This window comes from Agelaius phoeniceus, chromosome 3 (assembly GCF_051311805.1).
Source record: "Agelaius phoeniceus isolate bAgePho1 chromosome 3, bAgePho1.hap1, whole genome shotgun sequence".
NCBI lineage: Eukaryota > Metazoa > Chordata > Aves > Passeriformes > Icteridae > Agelaius > Agelaius phoeniceus.
The window spans coordinates 55,185,510-55,202,541 of NC_135267.1; the positions used below are offsets into that span (position 1 = coordinate 55,185,510).

A 17,032-nucleotide genomic window follows, 5' to 3' on the forward strand; every position below is an offset into this window, starting at 1 on the left:
ATGGGAGGTCATTCCTTCTTGTGTTATGATGGCTTACTTCCTTTAATGGCCTTTGTGGACTCTTGTAAAAGTCTGTTTTCTAGTCTTAATGTGTTGAACTCACTAAATCACTGACATGCTTGCCAGTGTCTCCAGAAAATTTTAGTATTAATAAAGGTTGGCTTTTGAGTCATCTGTAAAAAAACCACAGATCCCAAGCAGTCCCTGTTTTTATCTTTAAGATAGGTATCTAGATGTGCTTTGATCCAGGGGCCATTATAAAAAAAGATAATGTAGTTAGTACCACACCTACTTAACTAGAACGGTGGCAGTGTAAAACTTGAGTACATAGGGGTTTGCAGGCAAGAAAATCCTGCTGATTTGCTGCTTTTCCTTTTTACAGTTTTTTTTCTAGAACTGTTTCTGTTGAAAATGTATGCTAAACCTATTACCATTAATTCTCTAGTGACTTGAGCAGCATGCTTGATTACCTGTGTATTGTACATCACTTTAAAATAATTTGATGAATTTCTATGTTATTTGCCTTTCATAGTTTAATCACCTGCCAACACTAAACAAACTTTCTATTGGGTTTCCATGCACTAAAATCTTAATGGAATATGTTCCATGCTTAAAAACCAAAGTATTGAGCAGAAAGATGACTGCCCATTTCACAGGGGAGAATCTGATACTTTCTCTTCACACAGGAGCAGTCCTTTGAAAAGCAGAAATTGAACCCAGTTTGCTAAAACCACTACCTAATTGAAAGCCAATCTTTTCTCCCTGTCTCCTTCATGCAATTGCAAAAAAATTTTTTTGTTATTTTTTAACAGGTAGAAATTATTGCTAATATGATTTATGCCAGTGACAAAAAGGATAGAAAAGACTGATATAGCTGGCAGTTGAAGGGAGAATTTTTCTGCTTGCACTTGAGCTACACAAAATAGAGATGATGTGTTTGTGACTCAGAGGCATTTTATCCATCTTTTCACTGGAGCAAAGGTTTACAAAAGTCATTTAGCAATAAAGAAAGAAAAAGTCTTTGTAATATTTTTAGCTGATCATATTTTTGGAAGTGTTTGATGGGAGGATACCCATAGAATTCAAGGTGGGATTGATGACAAAAGACTTTAAAATTCATTGGGAAATTGAACTGAAGATATGCTAAACTAGTGCACCAATTTTAAAATATTTTTTGTGTATGATTATTGTAATGAAAAACAAGGTAAAAAGAAATTAACTGTGCTAAGTAGAGCTCTCTTGACTTTTTTATTCTGGTGAATTTATGATTGAAAGATGAAGTTTTAACATGTGAATCTCAGAAAATGTGACCAGATATATTAGCATCATAAACATACACATTTTTATTTCATATTCAAAAGACCTAGCTAAAATTTTCAAGAAAATGTTTCATCTTCTGTATTGCTAGAATGTCATGCCTCTGTTGTGAAAATGTATATATCTATATGTAACTGCTAGAAATCAATATGAATAATATTGCTTCTTCCATACTTTCAGGCTTGCACATCAAATGTTCTTTTAAAGCAAAGCCTTCTTTTGGGCTGTACAAAGAGATAATATAGAATTGTAGAATATATTGAGTTGGAAGGGACTCATAAGGCCTATTGAACCCAGCCCCTTGGTCTTTGGAAATAAAGATTTTCAAAAAAAGTTCAAATATGTAGTTATTAATTACTACTTGTCAAAACCCCAGGGTTGAAGAATTAATCGATAGCAAAAGGTGAAGTGCTGGCTGTAATGTACATCTTTTGCTCTCTGCCTGTCACTCTGAGCCTGTGGGGAATTCAGTGTGGAGCACCTCTGTGAGGTGCTGGCATCTTGACATGGGCTCTTCAGTGAAATACCCAATACTTGTTTTGTTGCCCGATTATGGATAAGGCTCTTTTGGTAGCTTTCCTGTGAGGTGCTTTGCATGTTAAAGAGGTGACCTAAAGGTGAAGTTATGTTCTAATAAACGGGTTTCTTAAGTACTCTTATTTATGTATCTTACATTTATGGTTTGTGTTAAAACTTAGATTAATGGTATGATTTATGATAGACATAGAACAGGTAATATTTTTATAGCTGTGTGAATCTGGAGGCTTTTTGGTTGCTCTCTTTCAGCTCTTTCTTGAAGGATTTATTCTCCTGATGCCATGTACTGCAATTCTTTGCATGTAGCATCATTCTGTCCTTTGTATGAGGTTCACTTTTGAGGGCTTAAAATACTTAGCTCTGAACCAAATGCCAGACTCTTTGTTAACACTAAATGATTTCTGGCTTCTGGACTATTAACTTTGTACAGCCTAAAAAGAGAATAATGAGGCTGTCAGTCAACATAGGAAGTTCCACAGCTATTAATTCATCTGCTGTGTTAATGCTTATACAGATTCTTACCATGTGGCCCCATCACAGAAGGCAGAAAACACCATTGAGTGCAGTGAATAAAAATACAAGAACAACTGTATAGATTTTAAAATGTGATGAAAATAAGCTTTAATCTATACAGAAGGAGCAAGCTATATGGTCAATAAAATCTCAAGTATTGATTGACTGCACAAATTGGACGGGCTAGTAACTAATTGGCTCTCTTGCTCAAGCAGTATATTTACACATGGTTTTAAAGTGACCATGAGACAATTTCAAAGGACAGCTGTACCATGTCCAGCCAAGCTTGGTAATTAAATGGCACACAGGTGAATTGCAGAGACAAGCAGGAGATTGGTGTTAAAGGAGTACTGAAAGGAGTCAGTTGAAGAGTGTTGTCCATTTGAGGAGGTCAAAAAGAAATGCCATTATAAAGGGAGCTTTATCAGAGTTCAATAATGACCAATTCAGTTTTTATTAAAACCTTATTTTAAGGTTATAATAGTGTAATAGGGTTGGAAGCTAGATGAATTGCAAAAGAGTGACTTTTGGGCCACTTGAAATTGTCGTAAAATGAATGTAAAAGTGATCCCAAGAGTCCATACATCAGCCTATTTTTTTTTTTGGTTGGTTGGTTGGTTTGGGTTGGGCTTTTTTGATTTAACCTGTAGCCATGGCAAATTTGCTTTTGAAGATACAGAACTGGTTGATTTAATGAGAGGGGTACTAATATATATGTTTAACACATTCTATCAGTTTGTCTCTGTGGATCAATTTTATTACGGCTTAAAGGTTTTCATCAGTACTTAGTGGGAAGGAGAGTAACCCGCCTAAATGAATGTTCTTCATATGGTTTATAATCTTTATAGCTTACTGCTACATATAACTTTGCTCAGCAGAGCACTCAGACGTGCTTAAATGCTGTGCTGAATGAGAATTATAATACATCACTCAGCATGTGCACCTGGAAAAATAACAACAGCACTACCATAAAGGATATGATGTCGTATTTTCTTCTTGAGGAAAGGGAAGCATGACATATGCTATTCATGTTGCTGGATGAATTACCCAGCTGCTCTGATGACAAAGGTATCTATGAAGTCCTAAGCAGAACAGTAATACAGTGTAATGCAAGTGCTGCAGTCTATGGAGAAAAAGCTTTTCCATGGAGATAGCAGCAAAAAAGAAGAATGATAAAGAGTTTTCATGGATACATTGTGTAAAATGTTGCAGTGGCCAATTGCGTAGGAACACAAGGTTTGATTGTGAAACATAAAATTTTATGATGCTTTGTATGTTTCTGTACTTTCTCCTTTGGCATCCTGCTGTTTTTCATGATATAACCAGAAGGTAGCAATTTGAATTTTAGAAGAATGGGGAGAAACCCATCAATATAATGGCTTTGTTCTGATGTCTAAATTCTGGATACACATCAAAGTTGTTTTTTTTTACTTCCATAGCTGTTGAAAATGAAGGCTTTTGCTTTAATGTTGTAACAGGTGTTACATTAATTTGTGATTATTCTGCTAAATTCACCTTGGTTTTGCCTCTGTTGCTTTTGTTTATGATTTTATTTTATTTTATTTTATTTTCAGGACTGTTTCCTGCAGTGCTGAACCTGGCTAGTAATGCTCTCATCACAACCAATGCTACCTGTGGCGAAAAGGGGCGGGAAATGTACTGCAAACTCGTTGAACACGTACCTGGACAGCCTGCAAGGAACCCTCAGTGCCGCATTTGTGATCAAAGGAGCCGAGTTCCACATCGTATGTGTGCCATTTTCATTTTGTTCCTTTAAAAAGACTTTTTTTCCAAAGGGTGTAAATATTCAGGAAACAAAACAATAGTTCATCAGCCTGATTACTGTGAAATGTGTGTCTCTTTTTAAATCAGGTTAACCATCTCTTCCAAAGGTATTTAAAAATCTTTATCTGAAATAGGTACTCCTCCCACAGAACTTTCTGATTCACATACTAAAAAACAGAGCACCTAAATTCAGATTTAAAAAAACTAAGCATCTACAGCTGTTGCTGTTTCTTTTGATAGACACTAACCATGAATAAAAACCAGGTAACTGACTTTTACCTGCATACCTATTTGTGGAACTGGAGAATTTTGGCCAATCTAAGCAATATCTGAAATTCCGGTAAATTCAGTTTTTCCCGGAGCCAGAAAAAATAAGATAAAGTAATGGAGCACTGCTTGGTTTAATGCTTAGTTTTTAATATTAAAATTGATTTTTGCTAACACTATTTTCTCAAAGATTACCTGGAAAGAAAATCACTTTTCAAGTAAGAATTTGTCATCATCTACTTCAGATCTGCCTACTTCTGGTAGTTGGGAACATTAGAACTAAGAAAATTTCCTAGTCAAGTCATACAAGTTTCATTTCATGTAACCTTGCTGTGAAAGACATGACCAGCTTTAGCATTATTAGATTTTCATGGGTATATAGGCACTGTAGATGGTAGAGGATGTAGGGATACTTAAGGCAGCTTTTGATGGAATAGATAAAACACTGGAAGAAGCACAGACACAGAAACATTAAGACAATTATCTTTTCCAATTGTGTTTCAATAAGACTTAGCTCAGATACATTTATACCTCATGACATTTAAGCATGTGCTTAAAACCACAGGATAAAAAGAAAAAAGATGACATTTAATCTGTCTGCTTGTTCTAGACAGAATAAGCTATCTGTGGCTGTAGCTTTCCAGACAGAGGCTTGTTTGGATTCTCCTTAGAAACTTCCTCCCATGGCGACACTTTTTAGTGTGGCTCCCTCATTACATCGCTCCAAACAAAGTGTTTTTCTAATAGCTAATCTGCATCTCCTTGCAGAAATTCATGTTACCTATTTCCTACGTTCCGTCAATACAAGTAATGGATTATTATTCCCTTTTCCTTAAAAAAAATATTTTAATTAATTGAGATGTGATGGTATTGATCTGTCTAGTTTCTACACTAAGCTATCTTTTCTTTCATTCTCCTCATAGGTTTTGTCTTCTAGAACTCTAACTGCATGAATTGCAATTCTGTGAATTCTCTTTAGAGGCTTTAATATCTGTTAAATTCACCTGGGCTCTTACTAGTGCTACACAGAGATGCAGGTTTGCTTCAGAATAATCATAGACTCCTGTTCACATGTTTTATTCTGGTATTTCCCATTGTTAATGGTGAAACACCACTGAGAGGACAGTTATTTGTCCATTGCAAACTTCAGATGCCTTCTTTTTCTGCTCCATTACTCCTCATCTTATATACTCCTCATCTTATATTTGCAAAGCTATTTGTAATTGTCAGAGTGTAGATTACTTAATTTATCAGAAGACAGTTACAACCTATTTTTTTCCAGATTGTTTTCCAAGTTTCAATGTCTTCTTTAAGTACAGAAAATGCCACCTTCTGAAGAAGGTCGTATGATTCTTTAGCAGTAGACATATCCAGTTATGTTATAGCAGTGTGTTTCACTCAGAGCAGAATTTTGGTTTTGGAAGCCTTCCAGCTGGCAGAGAGACTGTACAAAAGACTTTCCTATTTTACAGATGGGAATTTAGAGACACATGCACATTACCCAAGTTTTTTTCTTATATGAAGCATGCTTATTTCAAAAATCAAACCTAAACCAGAGATATTGCTATGTCTTGTCTATGATGTCAGACAGTGTACTCTAAATTATGTGTATACACACAGACATATATGTGTGTATATTAAAAAAAACCCATCTGAATGCTTTATATCTATGTTTTCTCTTGTTCCTACTCTCTTCTAAACTTGAGTCAGTCCAGCTTCATCATATCTGGTCTTTTGTTACAATCATATCTCATTTTAAGGTCTTCAAATGTTCATTTGGCAAAGGGAAGTGCCTTGTTTAAACAGAGATGGCTTGTTAATAGGAGAACCATGTAATATAACCAGACTTTAAATTATCCCCCTGGAATGTGTGAGTCTGGAGTGCCTCCCCTTAATTACTGTAGTAGGAAATGAAAACAAATTCCCTGGTTAATCACACGTGAGTCCAAATTAAAGTGCACAGTTTGATGGGCTCACTCTCTAAGTTCTCCCTCTTGGCATCCATCAGGGAGATTGGTCCTTGAACTGCATTTGCAATCCAGTCCTTTTTACAAATATTGTATTTTCCCCCTTATTTTTTAAATAAGCTAAACATGCCAGCAATTAATCAATTTTCAAATTAATTATGATTAAACTTTCATAATGGTGATTACAGTTAATTGTTGATTCATCTCCCAATCCTCTTTCAGATGATTTACCTTTACATCAGTTTCATCTGGAGAGACTTAGATCAAAATTTCCAATTAGACAACTTCTGTCACAATCACCGAAAATCACTGAATTTGATTTACAGCTGATTTTTGCTGCCACTCATTTAAAGCCAAAATTTGAGAAAATGATCGGAGCTGTGGGAACTGATAGCATGTAAAGCATGGGGTCTGCTTTGCTTTTCTTTTCAATATAAAGCTACCTATAGCTTTATCAGTTGTAGTACCAGAATTCTAACTTGCAAATGTTGCTGCCCACTAATACCATTGAATAATATTTAAGTGAAATTTTTGGCATTTTCAATATTGAGCCTTTATGCCTTCACTCACTCCCACCAAGCCCTTCAATTGTGTCTTTAAATATGTTCAGGCATTCTGGCTTCTCTTAATGAGCTAGGACTCCTGTCCTCCACAGGTGGTTGATATAGCAAAAAAACAGAGATACAAAGAGTATCAATCTGGCTGGTTGATTTAAGTAATAATTAAAATAATAAGTAAATTAATCAGTTCATAAAGTAATTATTTGCAATTCTAGGCCCAGCTGGTAATGAATCATATTCCAGTTTTATACCAAGGAAACCTGAGAGTTTAGAAAGTCATCCTTCATAAGAGGAGTAGAGTTTTCTTCTAATTCATGTTCTTGCAAGTAGAACTTGCATAGAAGAAACTTATTGTATATGAATTTCCTTAGGTTTATTTTCCTCATAATGTACAGGCTCACTCTGGAAAATGAGATACTTCAAAATATAGATCCTTGTACCTTTTAAAATTTTGATTTTGGTATTCTCCATTTTGTACAGGAAAGAAACACAAAAAATAACCTGGGAACATTGAGTGTGATTTTTCTCAGTTTAATAATATTAAAGTACTAAGTAAGCAAACTTGGATAATGTAGAAGATCTTGAGATTCAGGAAAAATTCAATTCTGTAAATAAATTTGTATCCCTCTTATTTAGGAATCATTTGGGGCACTGCAGCAGAGTAAATATAGACATGAAAAATAATGCATCTTGGACTTTGATGTGGATTATAACCAAACAAACCTTTATATGTATGTATGTGAGTCAGAAAATTTTCCAGTTGAGGAATATATTCTGTAATGATTTCTGAATCATTTCCTCTGTAATGATTTGTGAATTATTTCCTGAATTATTTCCAGGTGTGCTTAGAAATGTCTTAGAAATGCCAGTACCAGTACTGCTTTAACTCTGCATTTCTTGCACACCATATCTCAGGTTTCTGATTTGTTGTTTCTGTTGCAACGTTCGATGACTTTGCAGTACTTGAAATTTTGGAGGAGTGTAAGAAGTGTTTATTTGATTTAAATGCCTGCATTTTCTGTAGCATCAGGAGAGCCTTCTGCAATTAGATGTTCTGAATGACCTTGTGATCATAACCAAAATTAAACAACTAATATTAGATCAGTATTCCAGTAATAATAAGCATGACTGGTGACCCAAGAGTACAAGAAAAATTAGTTTATTCTTTTTTCTTTTTGAATCCTTTGAATTAGTTCTGTGAATGCCTTAAAATCTAGATTTCAGATCTAAACATAACTAAATTTTCTAATAGTTTTGAAATTTATATGTTTCTGCGTTTCTAACAGAACGACACCCAATAGAAAATGCAATTGATGGCAAGAACACTTGGTGGCAAAGCCCTAGTATCCAGAATGGAATTGAGTATCATTATGTGACCATTACATTGGACCTCCAACAGGTAGGCTTCTATTTGTTTGTTTCTGGGCTTGCTTTCTTGCATGATAGATCACCTGGATTATCTAAGTTTTTGCTCTGTGTTGCTCTCCTATATGAAGACATGACCAAATTCTCCTATAATTTTCTGTTGTTCATATGGATATGACTGACCCATTCATTGTAACATAAAGTGCCCCCCCCCCAAAAAAAAATCATATATAGTTTTAGGAAGTCATGCAGTTTTAAGTAACTTTTATCTGTAAAACTGAAGTACTTGTAGGGTAGAGATTTTTTTATATCTGGAAGAGCCTTTGAATCGTAGAAGTGTTATTAGCACTCTGGCTTTGGAGCCCTCATTGCTAATGGCAGAAACAATCTTACATCTGCTTTTTTGGCCTTATATATGCAAAACTATTCAATGTGCATTTCTCTTTCAAACAGGAAAGCTAAAACTTTTACAGAAGTTTGAGAATAGAATCCTGTGCATTAAAGAGGCTTGTGGGTTTTTTTAACATGTCTTTTAAGTTTTCAGAGCTAATTTCCTGGTTTGCTTTTACAGCAAGGAATTGTGCCTCTTGTAGCTTATGAACTGTTAATATGCAAGTAGCTCTGGGGCATAAAAAGTAAATTCCCATCCTTGTTTTCCATCACCCTAGAAATTTTATTTGTATGGTTGTTTAGGTCAGGTCTTTTAAACTAGGCTTTAGAACTCCTGGTTTTTCCCCTGCTATTTCATTGTCTGGATTATTATCAGATATTAGCAAATTTATTAATTTCTGACAGTTTTAAGTTTTCTTATGTATTGAAAGCTAGCAACTAAAGGGTCAGTGAGGATATTGGAGAAAAAGTTTGGGTTGTTCTAATGTATTTAAAAGGCTTCTCCATGTGCCAGCTGACAGCGGTCTGAGAATGCTGCACTGTGTGTGGCGTGGGTTTGGGGTTTTTTGTTACTATTTTTTAAAAATGAGACAAGGATCAAGTCTGACCCTGTTTCTTTCCCATGTCCTATTACTAACTGTTCAAAGGAAACTTGGCAGTCCTTCTGCAGCTCTAAAGCTGATACCTTCTCTTAAGCCCATTCATTTGTTGTTGGCTGGAATAGAAGTAGTGTTGAGTTTTCTGTGGATGTCAGAGAGGTGGGATAAGACCCTGTGTCACTAACGCTATCTGGCACACCCTTTATGAGCTGAGTAACCCATCTAGTTAGGAATGCATGGGATTTTACTCACCACCATACAGGAACAGAGCAAGTATTGTTCCCCAAAATGTACTAAAAGGTCTGCTGCGATTTGCATGGCTTTTGGACTGCTCAGTGAGGAATAAGTGTTGTTTGTGTCTTGAGAAGTATTATGAGTTTTTGTTTGCTTATCCAGGAATTTCATAGTCAGATCATTATAGACTATTAAAGTAACCGATGGAATATGAAATTTTTCTTTCAGCTTTTGTTTTGTGTAGGAGTCACTATGAATGGTGAAGGTCACCAGATATCTCTGGGATCTCACTTAAAAGAAATTCCATTCTTTACCTTTGGCTTTTAGGAGATTCAGTAATTGCTATGTTTGTGTTGATGAATTCTTGCTTTAAGTATAAAAATGCTCAACTTCCTTTTGTGCGATAGAAATAAATGACAAATCCACAAGTAATGGACTGAAAATTGCAGGAATGCATTAGTTCTTATGTTATTACTGGTAATTATGATAGTACATGGAATGCTTTTAGCAATCCCAATTTCATGAAAAAAATCAGAAAAATAATTACAATTTCTTCATTTATATACTGCTTGGCCTTTTAGGGCAGTGACTTTTTTTTTACTTTGTTGTGCAGGGAAGCCATATAAAAATAATGTATACTGTTTAGCTAATAAACTAGAGGAAGTAATGTTTACTTAATGTTAGAACAAGCCCAAATATTATCAGTCCAGTTGGGAAAAATGTAGTATTTTTTCTTGTTTTCTCTCAACAGTTGAATTTTGCCTTAATACTTACAAAGAGCTTTTATCTATAATGGAGGCTAGGTTTCTAATTCATTGAAGTATGCTTGAAATTTTTACTCCATATAATATTAAAATATGAGTTGAAAACTGGAACTATCTGGTACTGAGCATCTTTGATAATTTGCTCTTAACCTTCATTTTTTCCCACTTTTTAGCCATTGTGACAAGTCTTATCTATATCACAAGAAAATTATGGAACTCCATTCATGCCTGTACATGCGAGATTATTTTTTACAGTGCTTTTCATCCAGCAAGTGCATAGGAGGTCAAAAATACAGATTTTTTTGAGAGTTTCTCACATGAATTTAAATGGAGATTAGAGTGACATGTTGAGCTACCTTGGTAGATCCAAGTTTGGAAGGGCTGGGTACCAAGAGAAGCTATCTGCTGTTCTGCAGCACTTATTCCTGCTGACTGAGGAGGGTCTGTCTGCTCTGCCTTGAGAGTGTTGGGCAGTTCAAGTGCAACAGAGGTACTTCAGATCCCATGAGTACGGTGTTTAGCAGGACTGAAAATAGGCCTTTTCTTCAGGGATTTCAGAGCAGGGAGCTGGCAAAACAGAAATGCTTAGACGTCCAGGGAGAACATATTCCCCGTAATCGTGGTATTTCTAAATCCTCAATTGGATTTAATTTCACAGTGATGTGGAAGATTAGTAGCGTATCTTTAAAGAAAATTGGCAAATTCACAGGAGAACCAGTTGGCATTTTGAGGTGAAGTGGTCAGCCCATCTGTTTCTGATTTCTACACACATCAGGACACTTTTATTAACAAATTCCCAACTACTCTAGGGAACAAGGATATTGGCAATATCCTTAATACTGCTCAGATGCTTGTGCCAGGAGCATATTTATGTGGAATTAGACTTTTTTGCTGTGCATTTCATATTTTTTAAATTATGCTGGAGTATTTTATGTGAATTGTAGATGTGTGGAACGCAGGTGGACCTAGAGTTAATAGTCTGGCAGAAATTTCTGGATTTAATAACTATCTCTTAATTGCTTGGGACTGTGGAGGATCAATTCAGTGTCCAGGTGATGCTTTCCAGGAATACATATCTGAAGAAGAAGGAAGTACGCTCTACAGAGCCTTGTAAGCTGCGAGAGCAAGAATAACTGATTCAGCTATGTAGCTGTTTCTCTCTAAAACACCTGTACTTCATCAGTTGTAAGTTCCCTAAGCTCTGACAGCATTCAGCTCTTTCACCTTATCTTTTCATCCTGTCCCCTACCCTTCTGTAGGAAGGGAGGAAGGAGTCTAAAAAATCGTGTTCTGGCTCTATGTAGAAATCACTGCAGTCACTATCCCTTCCAAAGGCAGTCTCAGAACACTTATTACAGGAGTTATGTCATACAGCAAACTGGTGGCAGAGACCCCTGAATTAACTAAATCTTCATCCCTGCCTAATTTATTTTTTTTTTCTTAAAGAAGAAATAACCAGACCTTTGAATCTTGGCCATTTCAAAGTAGTTGCATGATTTTTGGATTCTGGAACAATCTCCCTGTTATCTGCTTTCAAATTACTAGTGGAATCCATTGTTTGGGTGTTTATACAGTTGAACCCCACAATAAGGTCCAGTTCAACTAATCCTTTAGGGATTGACTAAAGGTAATGTTACAGCCATAGTGAAATAAGAGGTAAATCAGATGATATTTGACAACATCTTTTAATACAAAACTCTAGGTTTTTATTTTAACCTATGACAGTTGACCACACAGTGGTTAAGGAATCAAAACATGTTGAGAAACAAAGCCATATTAAAGTAGTCTTTACACATTAGCTGCATAGTCATACAGGAATATGCATATCACTGGGCAACATTTGGTTTAATGTTATATTTTCTCTTCTCTGAAATATCAAATACATTTTCCATTGGGGGAAAAAATTACAGCCAGCTTTCTGTTGAATGCCTTCTGATATCAAATATCAGAACAGGTAAAAGAATGAAGAGCAAGTTAACTATACTGTTTAGTCTTGGGATATAAGAACCAGTATAGTAAAATGAAGTGCTGTTTGGTATTTTTGTGTTAAATTTCTATATATGTGCAAGCATTTTCTTCAGGTGTTCAATTAATATTTTCCTTCTCTTTTACCTTCTAATAACTGTGGGCTTAAAATGCTTTCAAAACTGCTTTTGTAAAGGTAAAGCTTAAAACTTCTCTTCATTCCCAAACCAGAAAGTAGTTTAACAGAAATGAAGTTTAGTCCAAACTTGGACTTTTCTCCAACAGATGACAGGCAGTTTTGTTCATCTTCAAGAATGTTTGTCTAAAGAGAAAAAAAGTGGAAAAACTGGAAGTCTGTTGAGAGTATCACGCTGCAATTCCCTGGTTGCTGCTCTTCCCCTCCCTGCTGAGAGGGAGATGTTTCTGTACTTCTTGTTCTGGCACTAGCATTTGTGTTGCCATGCAGGAAACCACATGTACCTTGGTACTGAAAACTATGTCCTGTTTTGGGTTTTTTTCGGTGTGGTTTCTGCCAGATCAATTTTCTGATTGATTTGGCTTGCTTGTGTGAGGTTTTATTTCCAGCTTGGGGGAGGGGGCAGCCAACACTCTGTGTTGGATTCAACATTGTAAAACCTCAAGGAGTAAGGTGATCTGTGAGCTACAGTCCAAGCCTGCAACATAGAGCTGTCATTCTCAATATTTGTTTTTACTACTTCTTGCTCATGATTCATTCCATTTTGAAGTTATATAGACATTTGAGAATTCAGAAAACAAATTCTCTCAAAACTAAGCCAGTTTTCTGGCTCAGTTACACCTAAGTGGTAAATGAACTGTTGAAGTGACAGCCCAAAAGAGATGAAACTAAAAACATACAAATGACTGTTGAATCAGTTAAAAAAAGAAAAAGGAATTAGGTGTTCTATTTTAAAAAAGTCCACAGCCAACCTTTAGACAGGTATTTTAGTTGCAATACTCATTATTTTCTTATTTCTTTTTTTCATTACCTTCATAGGCTTGAATCTTAACATTTTACTGATTCCCTTAAGTTCTTTAGTTTTACAGTTTTCTGGTAATGAGCTAAATAGATATCTATAGGGTGAAAAAAGGAGTAATTTACCTTTCTGATAATATTTTAAATTATGATTACTTTTTAATTATTTTACATTATTAATTAGTATGTAATTTTTATATCTTTTAAAAGTAAGACTATTGGACTTAAAGTCAGCTTATAATGAAAGCATTTGAAAAGCTCAAAAAGAAAAACAAGAAAAAAATTGCATATAAATATACCAGTAAGGATTTATAGCAAACATACCTAGAAAAAATTATTTGTTATCACAAAAACAAACAGAACATTAGCAAATATTTTGACATTACAGTAAACATTTTTAAGAACTACCCGTTTTATATGCTATTAACAAATCTACTTTAGATTATGTATTTTTCTACCTTGATTTCCATTTGCAGTAAGAAGAGAATGTGTGCACACTAATAAGTAACAGATTTTACCCAGGGCTCCCTTCTTGTCTCAGAATAAACTTTTCCCCACTGATGTCACTCAGACAAAAGCCTAAGGAAAATAAAATTATCTTTTTCCCCAGTTAATGACTGAGACTGCACCTTTATGCCAATCATAATTCCTGAAGAGGCTGCTGCATGAAGCTTTCTAGGTGTTCCAACAAACAAATGTTAGTGAAGATGCTCAAGCTGACTTTCCCACAGCATTGAAAAAGAGAAAGTTTTTCATGAGTTGTTCAATAGTACATGGAGGGAGTTGTCTAAAATGCATTCTGAAATCACTGTATTGAAAGATGAATTGTAATACCCACCAAACAAAGTGCTGTAAGCTGGGTTGAAGAGGTATTATAATTTATTATATGAATATCTAAAGGATTATTTTGCCCATTTTTTCTTGCTCACCCCTAAATCAGACCATAAATTTATTGCTTTTTGCTTAGCCAGAAAGATTTCTAACTGACCAAATCCTTTCAGATTCAGTTCATAATACACAGTACCAAAAATTTTGAACAGTGTTGAGAATTTATACATTTTCTTCTTGAGGTTACATACCTTTTATTTTCCCTGGATGTCTGTAATACATATACATTCCACTTTGCTAATTTTGGCTTTAAGGAAGAGAGCTATTCTCCTTTGAATCCAGTGACACATACATTCTGACATGAATATGAGGTTGTGTTCTGATTTTGTGCTGTTACCTGTCTTGGTTCTAAAGAAAATTCTGGAGCCTGGGAGAATGTTGATAAGATAAGTAAGGGGTTCATAGGATTCTCAGTCTTGAGCAGATTTTGTTATTTGTATTAAAGAAATATGTTATCTTTAAATAGTTTATGATGAAGAAGAAGCTTACTTGAAAAAATAAGTTTTGCAGCTGATGATGTTTGTGAAATAGTGCTTCTGTTGTGATAGGCACATTAAAATGTACAGATTTGGTATGAGTAAGTGAGAGCTCGTGAGAGGACCCTGCATGGAAACATCACTGAAGGAAATAAGAATGCTTCACTCTGAGTAATCTCAATGCTAATAGACCCAGGCTGAGCATTAGTCCTTGGATCTACAAAAATTTTTAGAAAGGACTTTTTTTTTGGTGTTTTAAGTACCAAAATAGAGGAACAACCATTTCTGTCCTCACCTCTTGTCCAGGTTTTAAGAAGAGTTTGGATATTGGCATTTTCATAAATTTTCCTTTTCTTAAAATAATCTCCCTCCATGGAAAGAAGTGATAAACTTTAGAAGATAAAGAGAAATTTCTTTCTGCTATTTTTTGAAAGTATTGTGAAAAGAGATTATTAACTTCAGCCCTCTATTCTGGTATACAGCAGGCCCATGATGAGCAGCAAAAATAGTCAAGAGAAAGCAGCTATTCTTTCTGAGGCCTTCACAAACAGCTGGACAGTTGGTAAAGGAGAAAACAAACTGAGAAAATTACAAAGAAAAAAGTTGACATTGACAGAAACTTCATAGGTTCTGACTCCTTCCATTTGGCTTAATGTGTCTCAGATATTCAACAGCTGGACAACTTGAGTGCTTTACAGTTTGACATTGTATAAAGTGCATTCTTTCAATAGACTTTGTGTTTTGTTTTTTTTTTTAATTTTTTTTAATGGCATCTTATAACATGAACAAAAGTTGAGAAGTCTTAGTACAATATGTTTTTTGTCACAGACAAGAAAGTGTTCTTAAAAGAACTTGTGCCTCTCCAGCAGTTGCATACATGGAAGGGAGAAAACTGAGCTTATTCTAAGTTCAGGTATTTTTATAGTTTTTTTAAAATTAATGTTCTGCAGGCATTAACTAAATGGGACTGAGCATTGTACAAAAGTGAATTTTTGCCTAACCAGAAAAGATTAATTTGCAGCTAGTTTGGAGGCACCCACCCTATAGCTTTTCATGATTGGCTATGATAAAATCTTTCTCAGTTTTTCCCATGAAGTGCTGTGGATATCTTAATTTGCATGGCATTTGTAGCTGCAACTTTTTGTATTTACAATTTTTCTGGACTGATGACGCCCTGCTAAAATTGCTTTCAGCAATGGAAAAAGAAAAATTGGAATCAAGTGTGTGTTTCTTTCATCCCAAATTCCCCATCTGGTAGCAGAATTTCAGTTGGAAGCAGCTGAGAGGTACAGGAGCAACATTGTCATTAAAGGCAAACTGCGGCATGGTGGGAGATGTTCAGCTCTCTAAGCTGATAGTAGTGGAATCCTGCTAAGTATATTTTTTTTCCACCCAGGCCAACATTTTCAATTGCAGAAGTTCTAACTTTGAGCAGAATATTTGAAATCATAGCCACTGTCTGTAAGGACAGTAATAGAAAAAATGTGTGCTAAATGGCCATTTGAGGAATCTGGAAAGCCTTTCAATTTCTAGAGAAGGCTTTTTCTCTGTCTGAGTTGGATGTGAGACTAAAATGGGGGGATTAGTTGTTCTTAAATAGCCAATTGTATAAAAATTCTTGCATCAAAACTGTCTGCTCTATTTCATGCATAATAAACCCAAACAATAATCCATAACAGTATCCACGAATTGAAATATTACTGACCTCATAAATTGGCCTCTGAGAACACAAGGAACTGTTTCTCAAAACTCACACAATCTCTGTTTCAATTAATGAGTAGTTGAATTTGGTCTGGTTCATGTCTTAAACCTTTAGGAGAGGCCAATCCAAAATGAGAAACAACGAAAATGTGATATTTAAGATGCATGATGTGCTGCATATATAACAATTGTTTTTATATGTGAGTATCAAGATATAAGTTAATGATTGAGTAACACTTCTGCATGGAGAATCTGTTTATGTCTGTGATTTCTGATTCTTGGTCACCTGTGGTATTAGAGTAGCCTATGTCTGTTTTCACATTCAGACTGTAGCAAGGCAGAGCTCATACTCCTGAGAGAGTGAAACACACACATGGCTGCACAGAGCAACATAAATAGACTACGGTGCCCTGTCAGCAGCCACATGAACACAAACACAGTTCAGTCTGCTTCACCCTCTTCTTCCTCTCCAGCTGATCAGGATTAGGGGCATATACATCTATGGATGCAACTTGAAGTTAGCTCTTATTCACACACACCCACAAAAGAGAGAGAGAGCATACCTAAAGAAGATATTTAGAAACAGGATTTAGTGAGAAAATAGGATAGACTTCAGTGATTGAGGTCAGGATTAACATGCTGATCAGCCAGCTAGTTGTAGTCAACTGGTTCCTTTCATCTCCTTTTCCCTCTATCTTATACTTGTTCCT

At 35.4% G+C, this 17,032-nt stretch overlaps 1 protein-coding gene across 3 annotated transcripts in view; it reads left to right on the forward strand.

The window, feature by feature from the left end:
* The window catches only part of LAMA2 (laminin subunit alpha 2), a 335,441-nt gene that overhangs the window by 77,037 nt on the left and 241,372 nt on the right, over window positions 1-17,032 (forward strand). For all 3 annotated transcript variants that reach the window (XM_077175288.1, XM_077175290.1, XM_077175289.1), the window contains exons 2-3: window positions 3,942-4,112; window positions 8,233-8,345. In XM_077175288.1, the coding sequence (XP_077031403.1) occupies window positions 3,942-4,112; window positions 8,233-8,345 (284 nt within the window). The remainder of the gene's footprint in view (window positions 1-3,941; window positions 4,113-8,232; window positions 8,346-17,032) is intronic.